At 49.0% G+C, this 20,620-nt stretch overlaps 1 protein-coding gene across 1 annotated transcript in view; it reads left to right on the top strand.

Annotated features, from left to right (window-relative positions):
* FNDC1 (fibronectin type III domain containing 1) overlaps nt 1-20,620 on the top strand; it is a 97,525-nt gene that overhangs the window by 18,750 nt on the left and 58,155 nt on the right. The window contains exons 3-6 of the mRNA XM_060205119.1: nt 1,946-2,032; nt 2,418-2,486; nt 14,824-15,030; nt 19,090-19,188. Coding sequence (XP_060061102.1) covers nt 1,946-2,032; nt 2,418-2,486; nt 14,824-15,030; nt 19,090-19,188 — 462 coding nt within the window. The remainder of the gene's footprint in view (nt 1-1,945; nt 2,033-2,417; nt 2,487-14,823; nt 15,031-19,089; nt 19,189-20,620) is intronic.

Raw genomic sequence — 20,620 nt, 5'->3', positions numbered from 1 at the left:
CCCAGCAGCACGCTTTCCTCCTCACAAGCGCAAGCGTGGGTACCTTGACTTTATGCTTTGAGCTGCCTCTGGCGGATCCTCTTGCTTCTGCTTCCTGGGGTCCTGCTGGCTGAAGACCCACTCACTGCACCGTCCGTCCTCTCATGGTCTGTCCTGGAACCTCCGGAAAGAGCAGACATCAGCAGTGCACACAACTTTTTTGTTTCTGTTTGTTTTAAAGACTCCTAAACACTCCGTTTTTATGAGCAGCCGTACTACTCCTGCCCCAATGGTTACACTCTTATGTGAATGAGGCTTTTTGGTGGGGAGAGCAGAAAGTACATAGAAAGGAGACAGAGAGACCAAGTTCCCTCCCTTCTGGTTGCTGCTGAACACAGCCTCTCTGAGTCAGTCTCTCCCACATCACAGTGGTCCTTCAGAGTTTGACCACAAGGCTCGGTGGACATTCTGCTAAATGGAAGGCATGCCCGTCTGACCTTGACGAAGGCTCGGTGTGCTCCTTGCCGACTGCGGGTTGCTAGGACTTCCAGAGAGAAAAACGAGTTGCAGGACAGAGGGGAAAAACAGCTCATGGCTCCCAGGCCACTTTCTGATAAGTTAACAGAACAGGACTGGAGACTCATGGATCTCATTTCTTGGAAATATCAATAAACGGGGAGCACAGAGACTAGATGCCAGGCCAGGCCTGAGTTTGCATTCTGTCTGAGTGCGTGCTAGCCCCAGTGAGCCTGTCAGGCTGTGCCAAGCTCTCAGTGCCACCAGGCCATGCCACAGGTAGACAGAGGGTCCCAGTCTCTGGCACAGCATCCATCGCGGGGAGTACCAGCTGTCTCTGGGCCTCTGACTTGAGAACTGAGGCCTTGTCCGTGGAAGGTTTTGAGCAACGCAGTTGGTGTGATTTCCCGAGGCAGCACCGGCCGTTGCCTCTGCAGCCCCCGTGCCCTGAGATGCCTGCAGACTCGCATCTGCTTGAATTGCCCCCTTCACTCACCTTTCTCTAGCCCATGCTTCATTCTGAAGACAGCCAGCACTACTAAAACTCCTGCCTCTTCAGGCTACACAGTCAGGGGAGCTCGAATGGTATAGCATAACACTTTGCCCCTTTACACCCCAGCCACCTCAGGAGCTCAGTCCAAGGGACCTTAACACTGCCCTGAAGCCCCGGAGACCAGTCTGGATGTGAAGCCCCATCATCTCAAAGTCAACATGCCCCGAGATCGCAGGAAGTGATTTTCTAAATGTTTCCAGATTTCTAGGGAATGTCTGTCTAGTCAAAGATAACAAGTAAATGTAATAAAGGGGCAAGTCCCCCCCACTTTTTTAAACCTGTGACAGAAGGTAAACAACAGAGAGAGACAGAGAGGCAGAGAGACACAGAGAATGAGAGACACCTGCAGCATCGCTCTGCTCCTAAAGCTTCCCTCTGCAAGCCACCAGCCTGGGCTTGAACCCCAGTCCTCATGTGTGGTGATCTATGCACTCAAAAGGAGGGAGTTCAAACCTTGAGCATTGCAAGAGTGAGTCCCATGATGTTTTAAAAAAACATCTTTTTGGAGGTTTCCATGTGGAGCTTTTGTGGGGAGAAATAATTTGCAGTTCTCAACTCAGTAGGCCAAAACCCCTGTTCCTTACACGCCCCAGTTTCCTACACTGGTGCCAAGTTAGAAAGCCTTAAAGCCCTTTTTGTTGACCACTCACACATCCAAGTTCATTCCCCATGTCATGTGCTTTGGACAAAAAGAGAGAGAGAGAAAGAGAAGGCAAGCTGCCTTTGATCAGGTGTCTTCCTGTGCTATGAGAAGAATGTCAGTGCATGTGGCTTAAACAGAGAGGAAGCTGTAGCTAAACTATGTCGTGATGGCTGGTAGGAGGAAGGTAGCAGGTGAATCAAACTGTCATTCTTGGAGATGCAAAACGGTAGCCTGATCTGAACCATATGTTTCAGAGCCGGGGGTAGTGTACTTTGTGCTGGTTACTGCAGAGAACCACAGTGGAGTGAGCCGTCCTGTGTACAGAGCTGAGAGCCTGCCTGGTAAGTCGTACCTACACGTGGAGGCTGTGTCTTTGTTGCATAGAACTGGAGAAACGTCACCAGGACAGTGTGAACACACACAGAATGGCCAGAGCCCCTGAAGAAGACTTCTAGAGCAAGCCAGAAGAGTAAAAACTAGGAGAGATTTGCCTCTTGGTTTAAAGTGATTTCCATGCCACCTAATAGCATTTCGTCCTAAGGGGGTGGGGAGGGAGAGAGGAGAGTTCAAAATATGCATTGTCCACAAACCAGAGATTGCAAGTGGCCACCAGGGTCTGACCCAACCCGTTTGAAGACTGCTGAGAAGACCCTAGAATGTGCGTTGAAATGGGGAAAATTCAACCGTCCTTGTTGCTAACTATCAAGTTGCATCTTCCTCATTTAGGAGGTGAATGGCTCCAGATTGATGGTTTCCCCAGTAAGGTTCCAGGACCATTTAATGAATCCGTCACAGGTACTATTTGCTCCCCCCGGGTTTGTGTCTTCACTGAAGCACCATCTCGCAAGAGGGGTGTGCGCCTGTCACGCACATGTGCTCACAAACCTGTGTTTGGTTGCATCGCTAAGCTAACCCACATGCCACACGGTTTGGGTCTGTTTGCACCTGCTGGTCCAGAACACAGCCAGTGTTGTTCACGTCTCCCAGTTCCTTCATGTTCTCCTGTGGGGTGGTGTCTCCATCTATACCTGGGGACGCTATTGTGCAATGAGCAGGCAAATATGGCGGTTGAGATGGCAGTCTTGGCCCGTTGAGGGCATCTACAGACCTTCTACCTGTGGATGACATCTGTGAGTGAGACCTACTGAGACATGGTTTCCATTGGCGGAGGTGTTGCGCGGAGTCTTTCCCCTCTTCTCTCACCTCCGTGGACTGTTTTGTGAGATAAGAGGTAACTGGGCTTCCATCTCTGTTCCATGTTTGTCGGTCTACGTGTTTTATCACTTGGTTGTGGGTGTGTCTGCTCGTGCTGTTTCAATGATTGAGAGAAACGTTGACATACCGTGTGTCTTTCTTGAATCTGTTTGATCCATGGTGAAAGCACTGATAATGCTGGATGAATGCAAGTATTTCGGAGTGTGGTTGAGTCACACTGCACTGCCAGCTTGGCAAGGAGCTGTGTTTTGTTCTCATGAATAGTGTTTGCAAATGATTGATTTGGCTGTTAGTGTTAGAAGAAGGTGAGTATGTAAAAAACCAATGTCTGTGCCCTGCTTCTCCAATCAGATCTGGTGGGTGTGAGCCATTTACTGGGTCTCTGTGGTATGAAAAGGGAGTGGATGAATGAGCAGAGAAATAAGCTAGTCTTTGAAGAGAGATGACGTGCTCTTGCTTAAAGATGCTGGAAGTGGAAGTTGAGTACGGGGTGTGTCAGTGGTGGTGTCTTGTAGAGGAGGGAGTGAGCATTGGAAGAGAGAAAGAAGAGTGGGAGCAGGAGTCACAGACCAGAGCAGGGTGGGGAGCAGACCTGCAGGCAGTGGAAGGTCTGCACACTATCTGGTTGGTCCTGTCACGGCAACCACAGATGGGACTCAGAATGTGTTAAGTTTAGAATTCTTTTTTCAGAGCAGCATTAAGTGCTAATTTGTAAGCAGATAATTTTTCTAGGGTTCAAGAATGATGACACACATCTACTAATGGCTCTTGGTGGAAAACAAGGCTCCCCATCCCTAGTCTAGAGGAATAGCTTAAGTAGAAAGAGTATACAAGTGGGCAGGAATCAGGAGAGACCAGAGCTGCATGTCAAGGAACAAATCTTGAATGACAATGACGGCGAAATATTCAAGCAGACAGTGCACCCAGGACCCGTGCAATACAGGAAAGGATGTTCATTGCAGAGCTGTGTGTGACAACAGCCGCAGACACAGGGAGCTGTCACTGACAGACCCTGCCTCCTATTTGAAGCTGATGATGCATGTCAAGTGAGTGTTTTACTTTTATAACCTTCCCGATAAAGTTCTCCTGATGGCCATCATTTTAATTTGTGTAGGTAGTTAATTTGTGTGCCTTTTCAGGACAGAAACATCTGTGTGTGTGTGTGTGTGTTCCTTTTGATTTTTTTTTTTACAAGATAGGGAGAAGTGGCTTTTAGGCTTGGTTTGTTTGTTTTGTTTTATTTATTAGTAATTTAATAATGATTGACAAGATTGTGAGATGACAAGGGTACAATTCCACACAGTTCTCACCACCAACGTTCTGTGTCCTATCCCCTCCATAGGAAGCTTCCCTATTCGTTATCCCTTTGGAGTATCTTTACGGGGAGCAGAAGGTGGGAGTTCTGGCTTCTGTAATTGCTTTTTCACTGGACACGGGCATTGACAGGTGGATCCACACCCCCAGCCTGACTCTTTTTCTCTACTGAGGCAGGGTTCTGGGGATGGGGGTTAGGGAAGTCAGGTTGGTGTCATGGTAGCATCTGCAACCTGGTGGCTGCAAAAGCAGTAAGATATAAAGCACAACAAAGTGTTTAATAATCAGGAACCCAACGGTAGGAATAGAGCAGATGAGATTTGGGGTCTTCATGTTGAAAAAAGCTGGTAGGTCTATATTAGGTATGTTCCAAGGAGCCCATGACTGTAGTAATTTTTTCCTGAGTCTGACAGCTAACATGTAGGTGGACCCAAGGTGTTGTCTGGGGAGATGGTGTCAGAGTTGGGAATAGGACTAGAAAGCTGGATCAGAGGTGAGAGTAGCTCCCAAATATGGGAAAAGCATATAAATACCATTAACTTAGCTGAAGGACAGACAGGACGTGACTTTGAAAATTGCTGCCACCTTCCAGTGTAGCTTCACACCCAGGTGCGGGCTGAGCCCTGCCACAACTGGCACCGGCTCCTTTGCCGTGGTCTGTGAGTCATTCCAAGGTTGGCAAGTATTTGCGGATTCTTCGTGCTTTTTAAAAAATACCTATTTTGCTTTTTTCTTTCCCACCCTACTTCAAATGTTGAAGGTCAGCAAAGCCAAAAATCCACTGAGCAAAGAAACACTGAGTTACAGTTTCTGGGTGTTGGGTCTGTGGCAGAACACACATACGGGTGAAGAACTTTGTCCAGCGTGACACCGGAAGTACATCTCCAGTGTGACACCGGAAGTCTTTCCCTTCCCTCCCTGGCAAAGAGCTTTCTAGAGCACCAAACCGGAAGTTCCTCTCCCACACCGGAAGTGCCTGTCTCCACTACCCTACCCGCCTGCCTATGCAGTGTAGCGGACTGGAAAGTGGTGCTAAGGGCTTGTCTGCCGACGCATGTCGAGTGTCAGTCTGGGAGAAGAGCCCACGTGGTACACGACACATCAGTGAGGGGTAACACCTGTTAACCGCAGGGCTGTGCACAGGCTTGCTGGGTACCGGACCTCCAGGTGAACCCCAACTCCAGCCTTCACGTTGGCAGCCGGGCCGTGGCTGAGCAGGCAGAGTGCACGCTGTTCGTGCAGGGGCCCCCCGGCTCACACCCCCAGCACGGCATCTGGCAGCAATGCTTTGTCCACTTATAAAAAAAGAGATACTTTTAAAAAAACTTTATTTTCCCTTTTGTTGCCCTTGTTGCTTGTTGTAGTTACTGTTGTCGTCATTGTTGGATAGGACAGAGAGAAATGGAGAGAGGAGGGGCAGACAGAGAGGGGGAGAGAAAGACAGACACCTGCAGACCTGCTTCACCGCCTGTGAAGCGACTCCCCTGCAGGTGGGGAGCCGGGGGCTCGAACCGGGATCCTTATGCCGGTCCTTGTGCTTTGCGCCACCTGCAGTTAACCCGCTGCGCTACCGCCCAACTTCCTATATATATATATATATATTTTTTTTTTTTTGAAAGATTCTTTCAAAGGATGAGAGCTCTATGGGTCACACTGTGCCAAGGTTTGGTGCCAAGGTTTGGTCCCTGGTACCATGATCAGACAGACGCCATTTGGGGCGGGAGAGGTGACCCAGTGAGTGCGGAGTGTGCACGGACTCTGGGCTTGATCCCCGGTACCACGTGGGAGCACCACGCACAGCAGAGAGCTGTGTGCCTCAGGAGATTCTGGGCCCACCCGGTGAGGTGAGTCAGCGAGAGATTTCCTCCTCAGCAGGACGGCAGACACTGCTAGTGACCCAGCACTGCCACACCGGCGTCGTATTTGGTGTTTTGTGTGATTTCCACCACACCACCTCAGGAGCTCCACACTCACACCATGGCTGTCGCACGGCTTAGCCAAGAGGCTTTCCAGCTACTTTCCTGCAGAGGGACCAAGCTGCAGGCAGCTGCTTAGAGGGAGACACCTGGGGTCAGGGAGGCGTCTCAGAGGCAGATCATGGGTGACTGACCTCACAGCCCACGGGAGCCCCAATCACCAGCGGCCAGGCCTAACTGGCACCAGTCGCACGGGCAAAGCAGCCCTCTGAGCCCTGAGCTGTGTTTCCTGGTGCAGAGGGCAGGTTTGGCTGCTGGCGTGACTGGGGAGGAGGCATGCAGCAGCTCGGCCTCCAGTGCCCACCACCAGCCAGCACCAGGGTGACTGCTTTGCCCAGCAGACCTGTGGGTAGATAGAGTGTGCCCAGGGTCTTCTCTGAGGAAGGTTGGCCTGGGCACCTGCAGCAGCGGTGGGGTGTGTGTGTGTGTGTGTGTGTGTGTGTGGTGGGGGGCAGTGCCCCACTGGGTTTCAGCTACAATCTGCTTGATGCTCGAGAACTTGGTCTCACTCAGTGACTGACCCCCTCTCCACACACACACACACACACACAGCTTTCCAGATAAAAGGCCTGGATTTAGGGAGCTCGGGGGGCTCCTGTAAAGCTGTCACCCATGGCTCCGTGAAAACGCTTTCAAGTGACTTCCCTGCAAAGGGAATTGGAACCATCTGGGCGATTCCACCTCACTTGCACCTGGCTCAGCGTGCTGGCATGTGAGTTGTAGCAGATGGCTGATCCCACAGGCAGCCCAGCACTACGAAGAGAGAAACTTTGTCTTAAAATTTGTGTTTTTTATTGAATTTTTCATTAATGGTTTAACATTGATTTACAAAATTATGAGATAACAGAGGTCTAATTCTACCCCATTCCCACCACCAGCGTTCTGTGTCTCCGTTACCTACATTGGAAACTGCAATGGTTCTCCCGAGGTCACAGATATGGGCTGACTATTATTTCTATAACTATTTATATATACTTGCTCATTTTTTAATGGTCTTCCTTCTCCTTTATAAGTCACACCTACACCTATTACTACTTCCATGTGGCCCTCATTTTTCCCTCTCCTCTCCCTGGGTCCTGATGGAGTTGAAGTTCAGAGCCCTCTGTCTTCCCCCTATCATTTCTTCCCCTTTGGGAGGATGGACCAACATTCTTTATGGGGTTGAGGAAACTTTAAAACATGTCTCAAAGCACAAGGGACTGACTTGTCCAAACCCAGAGATTGGGAGACCAGAGGGCTGTGCTGGGACGGAGGGCTGGTGCTCCCATTCCATGGCTGGAGTCTGGGCTTGGTGACCCCTGGGAAGTCGTCAAACTATCCTCTGGTGTTTGGGGAGAGCCATTTGCTCCTCTGCTGCCTGCTGAGTGCGCAGCCTGGTTCAAACACACACACACACACACACACACACACACACACACACACACACACACACGTCTATGGGGTGTTCTGCCCATGCTCCCGAGGTCCTATCCAGCTCCATCCCATCTTCTCCATCAAAAGCAGAAAGCATGAGGTGCTGGAGAGCTGACTCATGGCGGGACAGATGAGGACACTTGAGACCCCTTGGAGAAGATAGGAACCAGGCATCAGTGGTCAGGCCCAACTCCCTGCTTGGTACTTAGTGGCTGTGTGACCTCAGGATAGTGATTGCACCTGTCTGGGCTTTGGTTTTTCTCACAGACTTGATAACCTTTATTTCACTTACATGGGAGCTGCGATAAGGATGGTGGAAATAGGTCACCTGGGGCCAATGAGCGCTCACTAGGTAAGGTGTCTGCCTTGCCAAACTGGAGCCCCAGAAACCACATGGAAATACCATGGCACCAGAGAGAGATCAGGTCTCTGGTGTCTGTCTGTCTCTCTGTTTTTCTCTCTGTCTCTCTCTGTCTGAAATGAAAAGAGTGAAAAGTCAGCCCAGGATCTGTGGAATCACAGTGACATGAGGCTCTGACCCCACTAGGAATAAAGGCCACCTGGGCACTGGTGGCCAGCTGTGTTGTCGTGGAGAGCAGGCAGCGCAGTGGATGGCAGCACATTGCAGATGTGCTGCCACTGGGATGCTGGGTTCCAGCATGTCCCGGGATTGGAAAGACCAACACAGACTGTTATCAGCCAGTGTGAGCGTGAGCAGGTCTCGGGAGTGGGCACACCAGCATGTTTACTGAGTGTGACCCTGAACCTAGTTCTCTCACAGCGTTTATTCCCGGGAGTCTGCATTCCCTCAGAGCGTGGGTGAGCGGCATCACAAGCATTTCTGGAGAGGGACACAGATGGTGACAGTCAGTGCTGGGCCAGCAGAGCATGCCCGTCCACGCCATGTCCACGTCCTGCGTCCCGTGGTCTGTGAGGGGCAGCAGCGATGTCACAGTGTGCAGCTTCAGGCCTCTGAGCCTCGAGGGCCTAATGGCCCAAGTGCTCTCCAGTCACCCCCAGATGCCGTCAGAGGTCAGAGCACAGGAACTGTCGTGGGGGGGGGGGGGGTCATGAGCGCCTGCGGGTGGTCAGCATACCTTTGCTCTACACAGAGCTTCTCAGCCATCTAGGAAACGGGACGGCTGAAAATAAGCCTGTGTCCAGATGTAACATTCTAATTTGGGGTCTAGTCACAGGCTTCAGGAAATCAGGGGGTCTGCAACAGTAGGGACTCGCCCACAGCTTGCTCAGGGGCCCGGCTTTGCGCTCAGACCTACAGCCCGGTGTGAAAGCTCAGCCTCAGAGCAGCCAGTGACCCGGCCACTGACAGCCGTCCAGCTCAGCCCCGGCCCCGCGCCTCCGGCTTGTGTCTGCAGGGGAGTCACCCCCGGGTCCCTCCCCAGGCACCTGCACTGTGGGAATCCTGATGGCCGTCCACGCCCTGGTCCAGGAGGTCTCACACTTTGGTCCAGGGGCCACCATGATGTCCTCTGCAGGGTGGTGGCTGGGGAGGGCAGCCCCACGGCAGAGCCACCGGGCAGAGAAGGGCCACCTCTGTGAAATGCTTGCTTCGCCCACCCCCTCTGCAGCCCCCACCAGTGTGTCTCCGGGACATTGCTCCCATTTTGCTGGAGCTCACCCAGAACTCTGGAGTGTGTCGCCAGAGGGAGGGTCTCTGCGAGTCACAGGGGGCTGTAGACAGACCAAGGGCTCTGGAGGCCCACACTGTGGGCAGCTGTCCCGTCTGCTGCCAGCCCTGAGGAAAGACTGCGGTGCCCCCTGACATTTCTGTTCTGGAGAGCAAGGGTGTGCACGTGGCCTGTGGTGGCTTGAGCAGGAGTCTCGGTCTTGAGGCGGGGCAGGCCATCCAGCAAAGCAAAGTCACCTCGTGTGTGGACAGCAGCAGTCAGCTCTGCCTCACAGGGTCCTGACTCAGCAGCATCCTGGGAGCACAGAGGAAATCAAAGATTTTGAGGAGGTAGAGAGAGGGCCAGAGAGGGATTTTACCAGGCAGGGTGTCTGCCTGACCATGCACATAGCTCGGGTCTCCCCGCCCACCTTCCTCCTTTATTTTTTGCCTCCAGGGTTATTGCTGGGGCTTGGTGCCAACACTACACATCCACTGCTCCTGGCAGCCATTTTTTCCCCATTTTATTGGATAGAACAGAGAAGTTGAGAAATTGAGGGAGGACAGGGAGGTATAAAGAGAGAAAGATCCCTGCAGACCTCCTTCACTGCTCGTGAAGCATCCTCTCTGCAGGTGGGGAGCCAGGGGCTTGAACTCAGGTCCTTGTGCAGGACCTGTGCTTAGTACTGTGTGCACTGAACAGGGTAGGCCACCACTTAACACCCCCCGCCCCCCCGCACCCGAGTGAAACAGTGTTGTGATTCGTGAAGCTCTGACAACACACACACAAGGGAAGCAAGTAAAGAGAGAGCGAACCAGAGTTTTGGCTTTTAAAATCCCGTCCCCTCCAGACCTCTGTTCCCGTGCTCATGGCCAGTACACAGCTCATCTCATCACCTTGAACAAACTTGAAATCCACAGGTGGGTGCTTGCTGGGGAGTGAAACTTGGCCATCTGCTCTGTTCTGATGCATGGCCTTGCAAAAAAAAAAAAAAAATCTGCTGACTTAAAAAAAAAAACAGTCAGACCTTGATTGCTTTTATATAAGGCTAAACATGTTGCTCCTTGTCCAGATGCTGACTTTCAAGAGTAGTTTTTATAAGACACTACTCAGTGTTTAAAAAGTAGATTCTAGGGGCTAGGTGGTGTGCACCTGGTTGAGTGCACACATTACAGTATGCAAGGACCCAGGTTCGAGTCCATGGTCCCCACCTGCAGGGGGAAAGCTCCAGAAGTTGTGAAGCGGGGCTACAGGTGTCTCTCTGTCTCTCTCCCTCTTTTATCTCCCCTACCATCTTGATTCCTGGCTGTCTCTATCCAGTAAAGATGATAAAAAGAAAGAAAGAAAGAAAGAAATAGAGAGAGAGAGAAAGAAAGAAAGAAAGAAAGAAAGAAAGAAAGAAAGAAAGAAAGAAAAATGTAGATTCTCTTAGCCCCTTGCAAGGCCTGTCCAGAAGTTGGTCTTGGCTGCTACTCCTTCCTCCAAAGGAAACATGTGTTCACCTCTTGATGCTGTCGCACATGGACAGCCCCAACATTCTGCACAACTCCAGCTCTTTCTGGAAACACTGGATACACAATTTCATCAGAGTGGAGTGAGAGATGAAACACTGGATACACAATTTCATCAGAGTGGAGTGAGAGATGCCTAAGAATAATATTAGCACGTAGGGGGAGATAGCATAATGGTCATGCAAAAAGTCGCTCATGCCTGAGACACCAAAAGTCCCAGGTTCAATCCCCAGCACCTCCATAAACCAGAGCTGAGCAGTGCTCTGGTAAAATAAATAAGATAGGAAAAATATGTAGGGACCCTGGAGATGGAGGAATTTATGGCATCATGCTCAGTTAATCTATAATGTAAGTATATTAAGTAATAAGTAACATAATTATATAGTAAGTACATATTATATAAGTATAATTATATAATAAGTATATATTATAATATGTAAGTACACATTATATATAAGTAATAAGTACATATCAGATATAACAAGTATAATTATATAAAAAGTATATATTATAAAAGTTTGCATTATATATAAGCATATAATAAGTGCATATCATAAGATGTAAGTAAACATAACAAGTATATATCATAACATAAAACCACATGATCAGTATAATAAGCGATCGGTTACTCTGATGCACAGAGCCCCTCCGGGGGCGCACAGGGTCACCAGCACCTTGCCTTTAATCACTTGTAGTCTAACGCTGAACACCTTGGCACTTTGTTTTCCTTTTGACTATGTATGTGTGTTTTTTTGGCTTTTGTTCATTTTGTTTTGTTTTTACATGTGTGTAAGTGTGTTGTCCGTAATCCTTGGTGGGCCCTTTTGTGGGGGCTGGGTCTTGAAGTTGGGAGCCATCTTGAAACTTGGAAAAAGAAGTGGCGAGCAGTTTAGTGTCACTCCTGTGAAAGGGATTTCAAGGGTACACATCAAGATTTATATCTTAGGACACTGACTAAACCACTGTATTGAGAAAGGAATTCTCACTGATCCCTACGTTGTGAATGGAGGAAGTATGCGTATACCATCTCACGGTACTATGAGCCCTCTTACCTTCCTTCCCTCCTTTCCTTCCTTCGTTCCTTCCTTCCCTCTTTCCTTTCTTCCTAATATTTTTATTAGTGATTTAATAATGATTAACAAGATTGTAAGGTAACAGGGGTACGATTCCATACAGTTCCCATCACCAGAGTCCCGTGTCCTGTCCCATCCCCTCCACTGGAAGCTTCCCTATTCTTTATCCCTCTGGGAGTCTGGATCAAAGATCCTTATGTGGAGCAGCAGGTGGGAGTTCTGGCTTCTGTCATTGCTTCTTCGTTGGACATGGGTGATGGCAGGTGGATCCACACCCCCAGCCTATTTGTGTCTTTCCCTAGTGGGGCAGGGCTCTGGAGAAGAGAGGTTCTGAGACTCATTGGTGCGGTCGTCTGCCAAGGGAAATCAGGATGGCATCAAGGTAGCATCTGAGACTTGGTGACTGAAAGGCAGTAAGATACAAAGCAGGAAAAATTGTTTAATAAACAGGAACCCAAAGGTAGGAATAAAGCAGATGAAACTAAGGGTATCTATTTTAGGTATGTTCTTAGGGGGCCCATGACTTTAGTAATGTTTGCCTGGGCCTCGTAGCTAACATGCAGGTAGACTAAAAATATTGTCTGGGAAGATGGTGTCAGAGTTGAGAAAAGGACTAGAAAACTGGACTAGGGTAAAGAGTAGGTCCCAAACATGAGGAAAGTATATACATACCATAAACTGTTGGGTTTTTTTTTGTTTGTTTGTTTGTCACCAGGGTTATCACCGAGGCTCAGTCAGCACTACAGATTCACTGCTCCCAACAGCCTGTTTATTTATTTTTTCCTGATTTTTTTAATTAGATAGGACAGAGTGGAAATGAGAGGGGAGACAGAGGGAGAGAGTGATAGACACCTGCAGACCTGCTTCACCACTCCTGAAACGGACCCCCTGCAGTTGGGGAGCCAGGGTTCGAACCTGGGTCCTTGCACTCGGTAGTGTATGTGCTTAACCAGGTGCACCACCGCCTGCCCACACCGCCCCCTTTAACTGGTAAGCCTATCCATCTGACCCAGGGCCCATATCTAGTCCTGTTCAGCAGGAGCCTGGGTAGCCTCTGAGTCCCTGTGGGTCTGAGCTCCTAGTCCCTGGTCACAGCTGGGAGCCTGGCTTTGCAAGAGCAGGCATCTCCAGAGGCTGCACACTTGTCTCGCTGAGGAAGCTCGCGTTTCACTGTGTCTTGGTCATGACTTCAGCTTGGGTCATGTCTCAGTGATGAAATACTAGTCCCGCTGGGAACTCTCACCAGAGCTGATGAGGAGGTTCATGTGCAGTGAGGAAATGGCCTGGGAGGTGATGACTTATACCTGACGAGAGGTCCCCTAAAACACCTGCCCCCGCACCACCACCACACCAGGGCTCCCATGAGCTCCACTGCCGGAAATGGTCATGTGATCCTCTCTGGACCCACAGCCCTTCCTCTTCAGCCCACCAGCCCTGCCGTTTCCATAAACGGCACTTTCAACACCAAGCATTGGTGGATAAGCAGCACTGATTTGAGAAAGCTGACAACGGGGGGCCAGGTGGTGGTGCACCTGGTTAAGCGCACACATTACAGTGCACAGGGACCTGGGTTCAAGCCCCTGGTCCCCACCTGTAGGAGGAAACTTTTACGAGTGGAGTGGAAGCAGGGCTGCAGGTGTCTCTCTGTCTCTCTCCCTCTCCCTCCCACTGCCTTCTCAATTTTTCACAGTCTCTTATCAAATAAATAAAATTTAAAAAAAGAAAAAAGAGAAAGCTGGCAAAGCAAGCATTTGTTGAGTTTGATCAACGTAGCAAGAAACAGCCTTGGAGGTGACTCAGTGAGCAGGGAGGCGCACAGACGGCTGAGAACTGCAGTGAGGGTGGTCCGCAAGGGCCAGACGACAGCACGGAAGAAGCATTTGGGTTGAGTATCATCAATCAGCTAGGGTGGGGTGGAGACAGCATAATGGTTATGCTAAGAGACTCTCACACCTGAGGCTCCAACATCCCAGGTTCAGTCCTCACACCAACATAACCCAGAGCCAAGCTGGGGCCGGGGTCGGGGCCAAAGAATCAGCTAGCTCTTCCTTGCAATAACATTGTTAAAGCCAACAAAGCCCATTTAGTCTCTTTAATTTCCTTTTATTATCATTATTGATTTATTGGGTGGAGAGTGTCAGAAATCAAGAGGGAAGGGGGAAATAGAAAGAGAAAGAGAGAAACACCTGCAACCCTGCTTCACCACTTGCAAAGCTTTCGCCCTGCGGATGGGATCCGGGGGCTTGAACCTGGAACCTCGCGCCTTGTAACACGTGCGCTCAACTAGGTGCGCCACCAGCCAGCCCCTCCACAGCCCATTTTCCCAACTTGAATTCTGAAGGGCTTTGGGGTTGCTGTGTTTCTTTGCCGACCTTTGTCTCTCTCTAGAGGATAGAGCTGGGCCTCGCTGGGGGAGCAGATGGAAGCAGATGAGAAAGAGCATTGGGAAGCCTCGAGCTAGAGAGTCAGCATGAGGGTTATGCAAAAAGGCTTTCCTGCCTGAGGCTCAGAGGTCTCCGGTTCCATCCCCTGTACCACCATGAACCAGAGCTGAGCAGTGCTCTGGTGAAAAAATAAAATAGAAAAATATAAGTTACTGGGACTCGGGGTTGAGCAATTTGTAGCATCAATCAACTGGCCAGTTACTCTGATGTGTGGGTGGGGCCACTGGCCTTGCCTTTAGTGATGTCAGTGCTGATGCCCTGGGCCATTTGTTTTCTCTGCAACTCCATAAATGTGCCTATTTATATTGTCTCAGCTGATCTGTCTGCATTTGTAAGTGCCTGTGGCCTCTGGCCTGAACTGTGTGGAGGAGCTTGTGACCCAAGTGTTCTGTTCCTTTTAGATACAATTGACATAAATTAGTTTCCCCTTTTCAAAAAAGATGTTTTAAACTGGCTGCCAATTGTTGCTGCTTGGTCTTGGGGCTGACTTTGGATGCCTGGTGGTGAGCTGGAAGGGGTGTCATGCTAACAATTTCTGTGTCCTGTGTCCTCTTTAAGAAAAGGAAGTCCCCAGCAAGCCCCTGCGGGTCCGGGTGCGGCCCTCTGATGGCCAGCTGTCGGTGGCGTGGAAAGCACCCCGCCTGTCAGGAGCCAAGAGCCCCCGCAGATCCAGGGGGTTCCTCCTGGGGTACGGAGAGAGCAGCCGGAAGATGAACTACGTCCCACTGTCCAGGGATGAACGCTCACACGACATCAAAAAGCTGGGTGAGTTGCACGGGGACTGGTAGTCAGTGCTTGGGATGCTTTGATGTATTTATTTGAATTCAGATTTTTAAAAATAAAGGTAGGGGCCAGGCGGTGGCTCAGCTGGTTAAGTGCACACGTTACAGTGTGCAGGGACCCAGGTTCAAGTCCCCTGCCCCCACCTGCAGAGGAAAAGCTTCACAAGTGGTGAAGCAGGGGTGCAGGTGTTTTTCTCTCTCCCTCTCTCTCTTCCCCTCCCCTCTCAATTTCTCTCGGCCTCTATGTAATAATAAAGAAAGAAAGAATTTTTAAAAAGAAAGAATGATGAAGTCATCTCCGCCTCATCTTGGATGGAGCTTGAAGGAGTCAGAAAAGAAAAAGAAAATGAATACTGGACGATATCCCTCACAGGCAGGGCTTGTGAGGACAAGGACAGGAAGGGAAGACACAGAGGGAAACTTGGGCTGGGTTTGGTGTGTTGCACTGAAGCAAAGGACTCTGGGAAAAGTGGGAGCGGAAGGGACTGGGGGCAGGGTTTGGGGTCCTGGTGCATGATGGGGGAAAAGGACCCAAGCTGGGAGTGAAACTGTTTTGCGGGGCAGAGACTGGGGAATTCCCGTCACAGGGGAATGCGAGATTGCACACATGTCAAAGTGATTAAAAAAACAAACAAACAACAACAACAAAAAAACCTCAAGCTCACATTGCTTTACGAGGCAATTGAAGGGGTACAACTTCTCACCTCTTCCTAACATGTTAGCACCCCGCACCACCCATCACGTTCACTGGACTGCTCCAGTCCACTCCCCTGAACACCCCTCTCTTTTGTTTTTCTCTGTTCCTTGCTTTGTTTCTCTAAATCCCATTTGAGTGAGATCATCCATTTTTATCTTTCTCCTCCTGATTAATTCACTCCTCCACTTCCATCCAGGCTGTCAGGAGAGGCAGGCTCTTGCTTTTCTTCACATCTGTAGAGCACCCTTCCTGACCTGCTCACAGCTCACTGGGCTTTTGCCTTGTTTCCAGAGTCTTGACACTATAAAGAGTTCTACGATATATCTGCTGGGTGTATTTCTTTTCGGATCACTGTTTCTGTGTTATTTGGAGAGGGTGTGGAATGTTTTTGATGATCTTCACAATCGTTTCCATATTTAGAGACTCGTGTGTGACACCACACCATGTTTTAGTGATCTTTCTTTTCCAGACATTGCCGTTAATCAGAACTGGGCTCTTGGTTCAATCTGCTGTGTCTTCCAGCCTCTCCAGCTAGTGCAGGCAAGGCTGCCCTCTGAGTCAGCTGTTGTGTCCACTCCAGGCATTCCTGCCCCTCAAGCTGGTCCATGTTTCTGGCCCTGAGGTAGGGCCTGCGTTTGTTCCATCTGGCCTGTGCTTTCATGGCTCTGTTCTCTCAGCTCTTGTCTTCAGTCCTCGACAGTGGATTCCACAGAGTTGAAATGTCCCAACTGAGTAAACAGTTATTTTTTTCCCCCAGAGAACTTTTCGACTCTGATTTATGGTGGTGCTGGAAATGGAACTTGGGATTGCTGGTGCCTCAGGCATGAAAGGCTTTTTGCAGAACCATTATGCTGTCTCGCCAGACTCTTTGTCGGTGAAGGTTGCTACAGAAAGCTAGGTTCATGGAGTCTGGAGTTGGGCATTAGTCATTTAGGACGGGAGGGTGTTTGTTTGTCCATCTTTGTTGTTGTTTGTTTTTGTGTTGTTTGACTGTAAATCCTTAGCTGTTAAATCAAGATGTCAAATAGGAAGATAGCCAAGGCTTCACCTGGATCTTCTAGAGAGTACTCAAGGGTACTTGGATGCATTCATTCATCATTATAGTAGACTTTTCCATGTAGAGGTCAGTTCATGGCACACCTGGTTGAGTGTACATGTTACAATGCACAAGGACCCAGGTTTGAGCCCCTGGTACCCATCTGAAGAGGGGAACACTTTACATGTGGTGAAGCAGTGCTGCAGGTCAGTCTCTCTCTCTCTCCCCCCCTCTCCCTCTCCCTCTCTCCCTCCCCCCTCTCTCCCCACCCCTTTCCTCTCAATTTCTGGCTGTCTCTATCCAATAAATTAATAAAGACAATAACAAAAAAATTAATTAAAAATAGTCTTTTCTGTGTAAAGTTTTCACGCTTAGGCTAAGCTGAATACTAGTATGTCTAGTGTATACTTTGGGAAGTGGGATGGGGTACTAACTGAAAGAACAATGTAGAAATAAAGGATATATTTAAACTTTACACATGGTTGCTAGCAAGTCTTTAGGTTCCATTCTGGGAATTTGCATTCTTATATTATTATTATTATTATTATTAGTTTAATGGTTTACAGTACAGCTGTTGGCATGTGAGTACAATTCCTCCTCTCATTAATATAGGCGTCTGCAAAACACTCACCCCAGAAATTAGTTCTGTCATTGTGTACCACAATCTGAAAGTTCTCTTTCCCCTTCCCTAGAGCCCTTTATTGCAATTCACCAAACCAGAAACAAGTTCTGCTTTGCATTTCCCCTTCTGTTTTTATTTCTTAAATCTTGTCCATGAGGGAGATCATCCCGTATTCATTCTTCTCTTTCTGGCTGATCTCACTTCCTAGGATTCCCTCACGCTCTATCCAAAAGGAGGTGAAGGAGATGAGTTCACTATTCTTATTTATTTATTTATTTATTTTTAAATTTTTTTTAAATTTTATTTATTTATTTTCCCTTTTGTTGCCCTTGTTGTTTTTATTGTTGAAGTTATTGTTGTTGTTGTTGTTGGATAGGACAGAGAGAAATGGAGAGAAGAGGGGAAGACAGAGAGGGGGGAGAGAAAGACAGACACCTACAGACCTGCTTCACCGCCTATGAAGTGACTCCCCTGCAGGTGGGAGAGTTCACTATTCCTAATAGCTAAGTAGGATTCCATTCTGTATACAGACCACAACTTTCTGAGACACTCACCTGTTGTTGGACACCTGGGCTGTTTCCTATTTATACTGCTGGTGGGAATGTAAATTAGTCCAACCCTTATAGAGAGCAGTTTGAGAACTCTCAGAAGACTAGAACTGGACCTCACCTGTGACCCAGCAAGTCCTCTCCTGGGGATAGATCCTAGGGAACCAAACACACCCATCCAGAAGGATCTGTGTGCAGGGCAGCACGGTTTGTAGTAGCGCAGACTTAGGCAACGTGCATTTCTAAGGCACTGCGTCTCTGTGGGCTGCAGACCCGGCTGTCTTGCTCTCCCCCTGTTCTTGTAAGACAGCCTAAGCAACCATCTCCTCTGTGTCTGAGGAATAAAGAGAAATTGGAGGCGCCCCCAAGGGTAAATAGTTTCCTTCTTTTTGAAACCTTGCTTACCTTGCTTTGATGGTAAGGATATGAGATCCCATTGTCATTCAAGAATTCAAGGTCAAAGTAACCCCCTCGCTTTACAACTGTGTTCTTTTAAGTGGTGTTATTGCAGTTCGTTCTTAAAAAGCAATTTATTGTTTGCTATTAATAGCCTGTTAGAAGATTCTACAATTACAGTGTATAGTTCCACATCACCACCTCCAGAGTTCCATGTTCCCGCCCTCCAGCCACTAAACATCACCTCCAGAGCTCTCACAAGTCTTACAGTTCACTTGCTTCTGTTTTGTTTTGTTTGGATTTTTTTTTTTTTTACAAGTTCATGTGAACCTGATCTGTAGATTCCAAATATGAGTGAAAACAACTGGTAGTTGTTTTTCAGCTCATTATTTCAAGAACCTCTAGTTTCATCCATTTTGCCCCAAAGGACACAATGTCATTTTTGATTGCAGAGCTGTATGCCATGGAATATATTCCCCATAACTGCTTTAGCTGGTCATCTGGTGATGGGTGTTCAGGCTTTGGCTATTGTGAATAATGCAGCTGTGAACCTAGGGGCGCATACGGCCCTTTGAATTAGTGTTTCCCACAGTTCCTGGCGACCTCTCTCACTGATCTGAAGAAGTGTGCAAATTCTAGTCAGCTGGGAAGGAGAGGAGGGAGAGAAGGAGAGAGAGGGAGGTGCAGAGGCACATGTCCCAGAAAGCCAGGCAGAGCCTCACCTCTGTCCTCTTGATCCACAGCTTCGGAGTCTGTGTACGTGGTCTCCCTACAGTCCGTGAACTCCCAGGGCCAGAGCCAACCTGTCTACAGGGCCGCCCTCACCAAGCGCAAAATGGCAGGTATGCTTCTTCCCAGGCTGCAGCTGGCCAGCTAAGTGGCAGCTGGCCGGTGTCACTGAGTGCAGGGATGCAGCAGGCAGATGGGCATCACTTCCTGTCTCTTTGCTTCTAGAGATGACAGGCACAGCTCTGCCACTGAGCCATCGTTTCAGTGTGAGAGAGACCACTGTACCACCCACAGGGACATCGCCATCGCCATTGGTGGCTGATGATGAACAGAGAGAAACAGAAATGGGGGTGGGGTGGGGGGGTGGGTAGGGGGTTGCGTGCAAGGCCACACCCAAACCTCATTGTCATTGCCTGGGCCTGCACATGGCTTTGGGGAAAACAGGGTGGTGACTTGCTGGCAGTCTGGCCCTGGGTCACTTACCGAGGAAGGCTGTTTTCCACCTCTGTTCTTAGACTGCTGTAACTTTAACTTAAAAAGGGTTTAGGACTTCGCCATGGATTTAAACAATACAAGGTTTATTAGGGCATTACAAAAGCATGTATATTTAGATACACAAAACAAGCGATTATCATCAGGAGTTAAGAGTACGCTAGATCCGTAAAGTCTGAGTATAGTTATCAGAAGTCCAGTCCCATCAGATAAACGATTATCAGCTGAGGTATAGGCGGCTCATGGCTGGAGGAGTCTTAACGAGTTTCCCGGCTAGCAGAGTCACGTGTTCAGTTCCCAGGAGAAGCAGCCACGGCGGGTACCTGGAGCACCTCTGTGGAGATGCTTCTGACCAGGAGAAGCAGCAGCCACCAAAGAGAGCGCCCTGCTCCAAGTCCTGCTTTATACCTTCCCTTCTCCGGGTGTCCCCCTCAGGCTGACATCACTCATATGCTCATAGTCCCAAGCTCCGGTTGGGGTCACAGCATCGGGCCTCTTGCCTTTACTCTCACATTGGCAGATGCATGTGTATCCTGATTTTTACGAGTCAGCCTACACCAAAATTATTCTCATGAAGTCACAATTTATTTGTAAACTGTGATTTATTTTATCATTGCTATTATTTTTGCCACCGAGGTTATCACTGGGGCTTGGTACCTGCAGGGCTAATCTTCCCCCCCCCCCCGTGACCATTTTTTCTTTCTTTTTTTCTCCCCTTTTGATAGAGATAGAGACAGAGAAATTGAAGGGGAGGGAGAGAGAGAGAGGGAGAGAGAGAGACCCGCAGCACTGCTTCACCACTCATGAAACTTCCCCCTGCGGGAGGGATCAGGGGCTCAGATCTGGGTCTTTGAGCGTGGAAATGTGTGGACTCTACCGGGTGTGCCGTGGTCTGGCCCTGCAGACTATCATTATACATGTGACTTGCCCCGTAAATTTATAATATGATTCTATTTACATGTACTAGGCTATGTCAATCTATATACAGTAAATAATCTAGTATAACAGAACTCGTTTGATTTTTTTTAATGTTTCTCTCTTTTAATACTTTTA

This window comes from Erinaceus europaeus, chromosome 13 (assembly GCF_950295315.1).
Source record: "Erinaceus europaeus chromosome 13, mEriEur2.1, whole genome shotgun sequence".
Taxonomy (NCBI): Eukaryota; Metazoa; Chordata; class Mammalia; order Eulipotyphla; family Erinaceidae; genus Erinaceus; species Erinaceus europaeus.
Note: the sequence above shows the minus strand (reverse complement) of the source record. Positions and strands in the feature narration are given on the sequence as shown.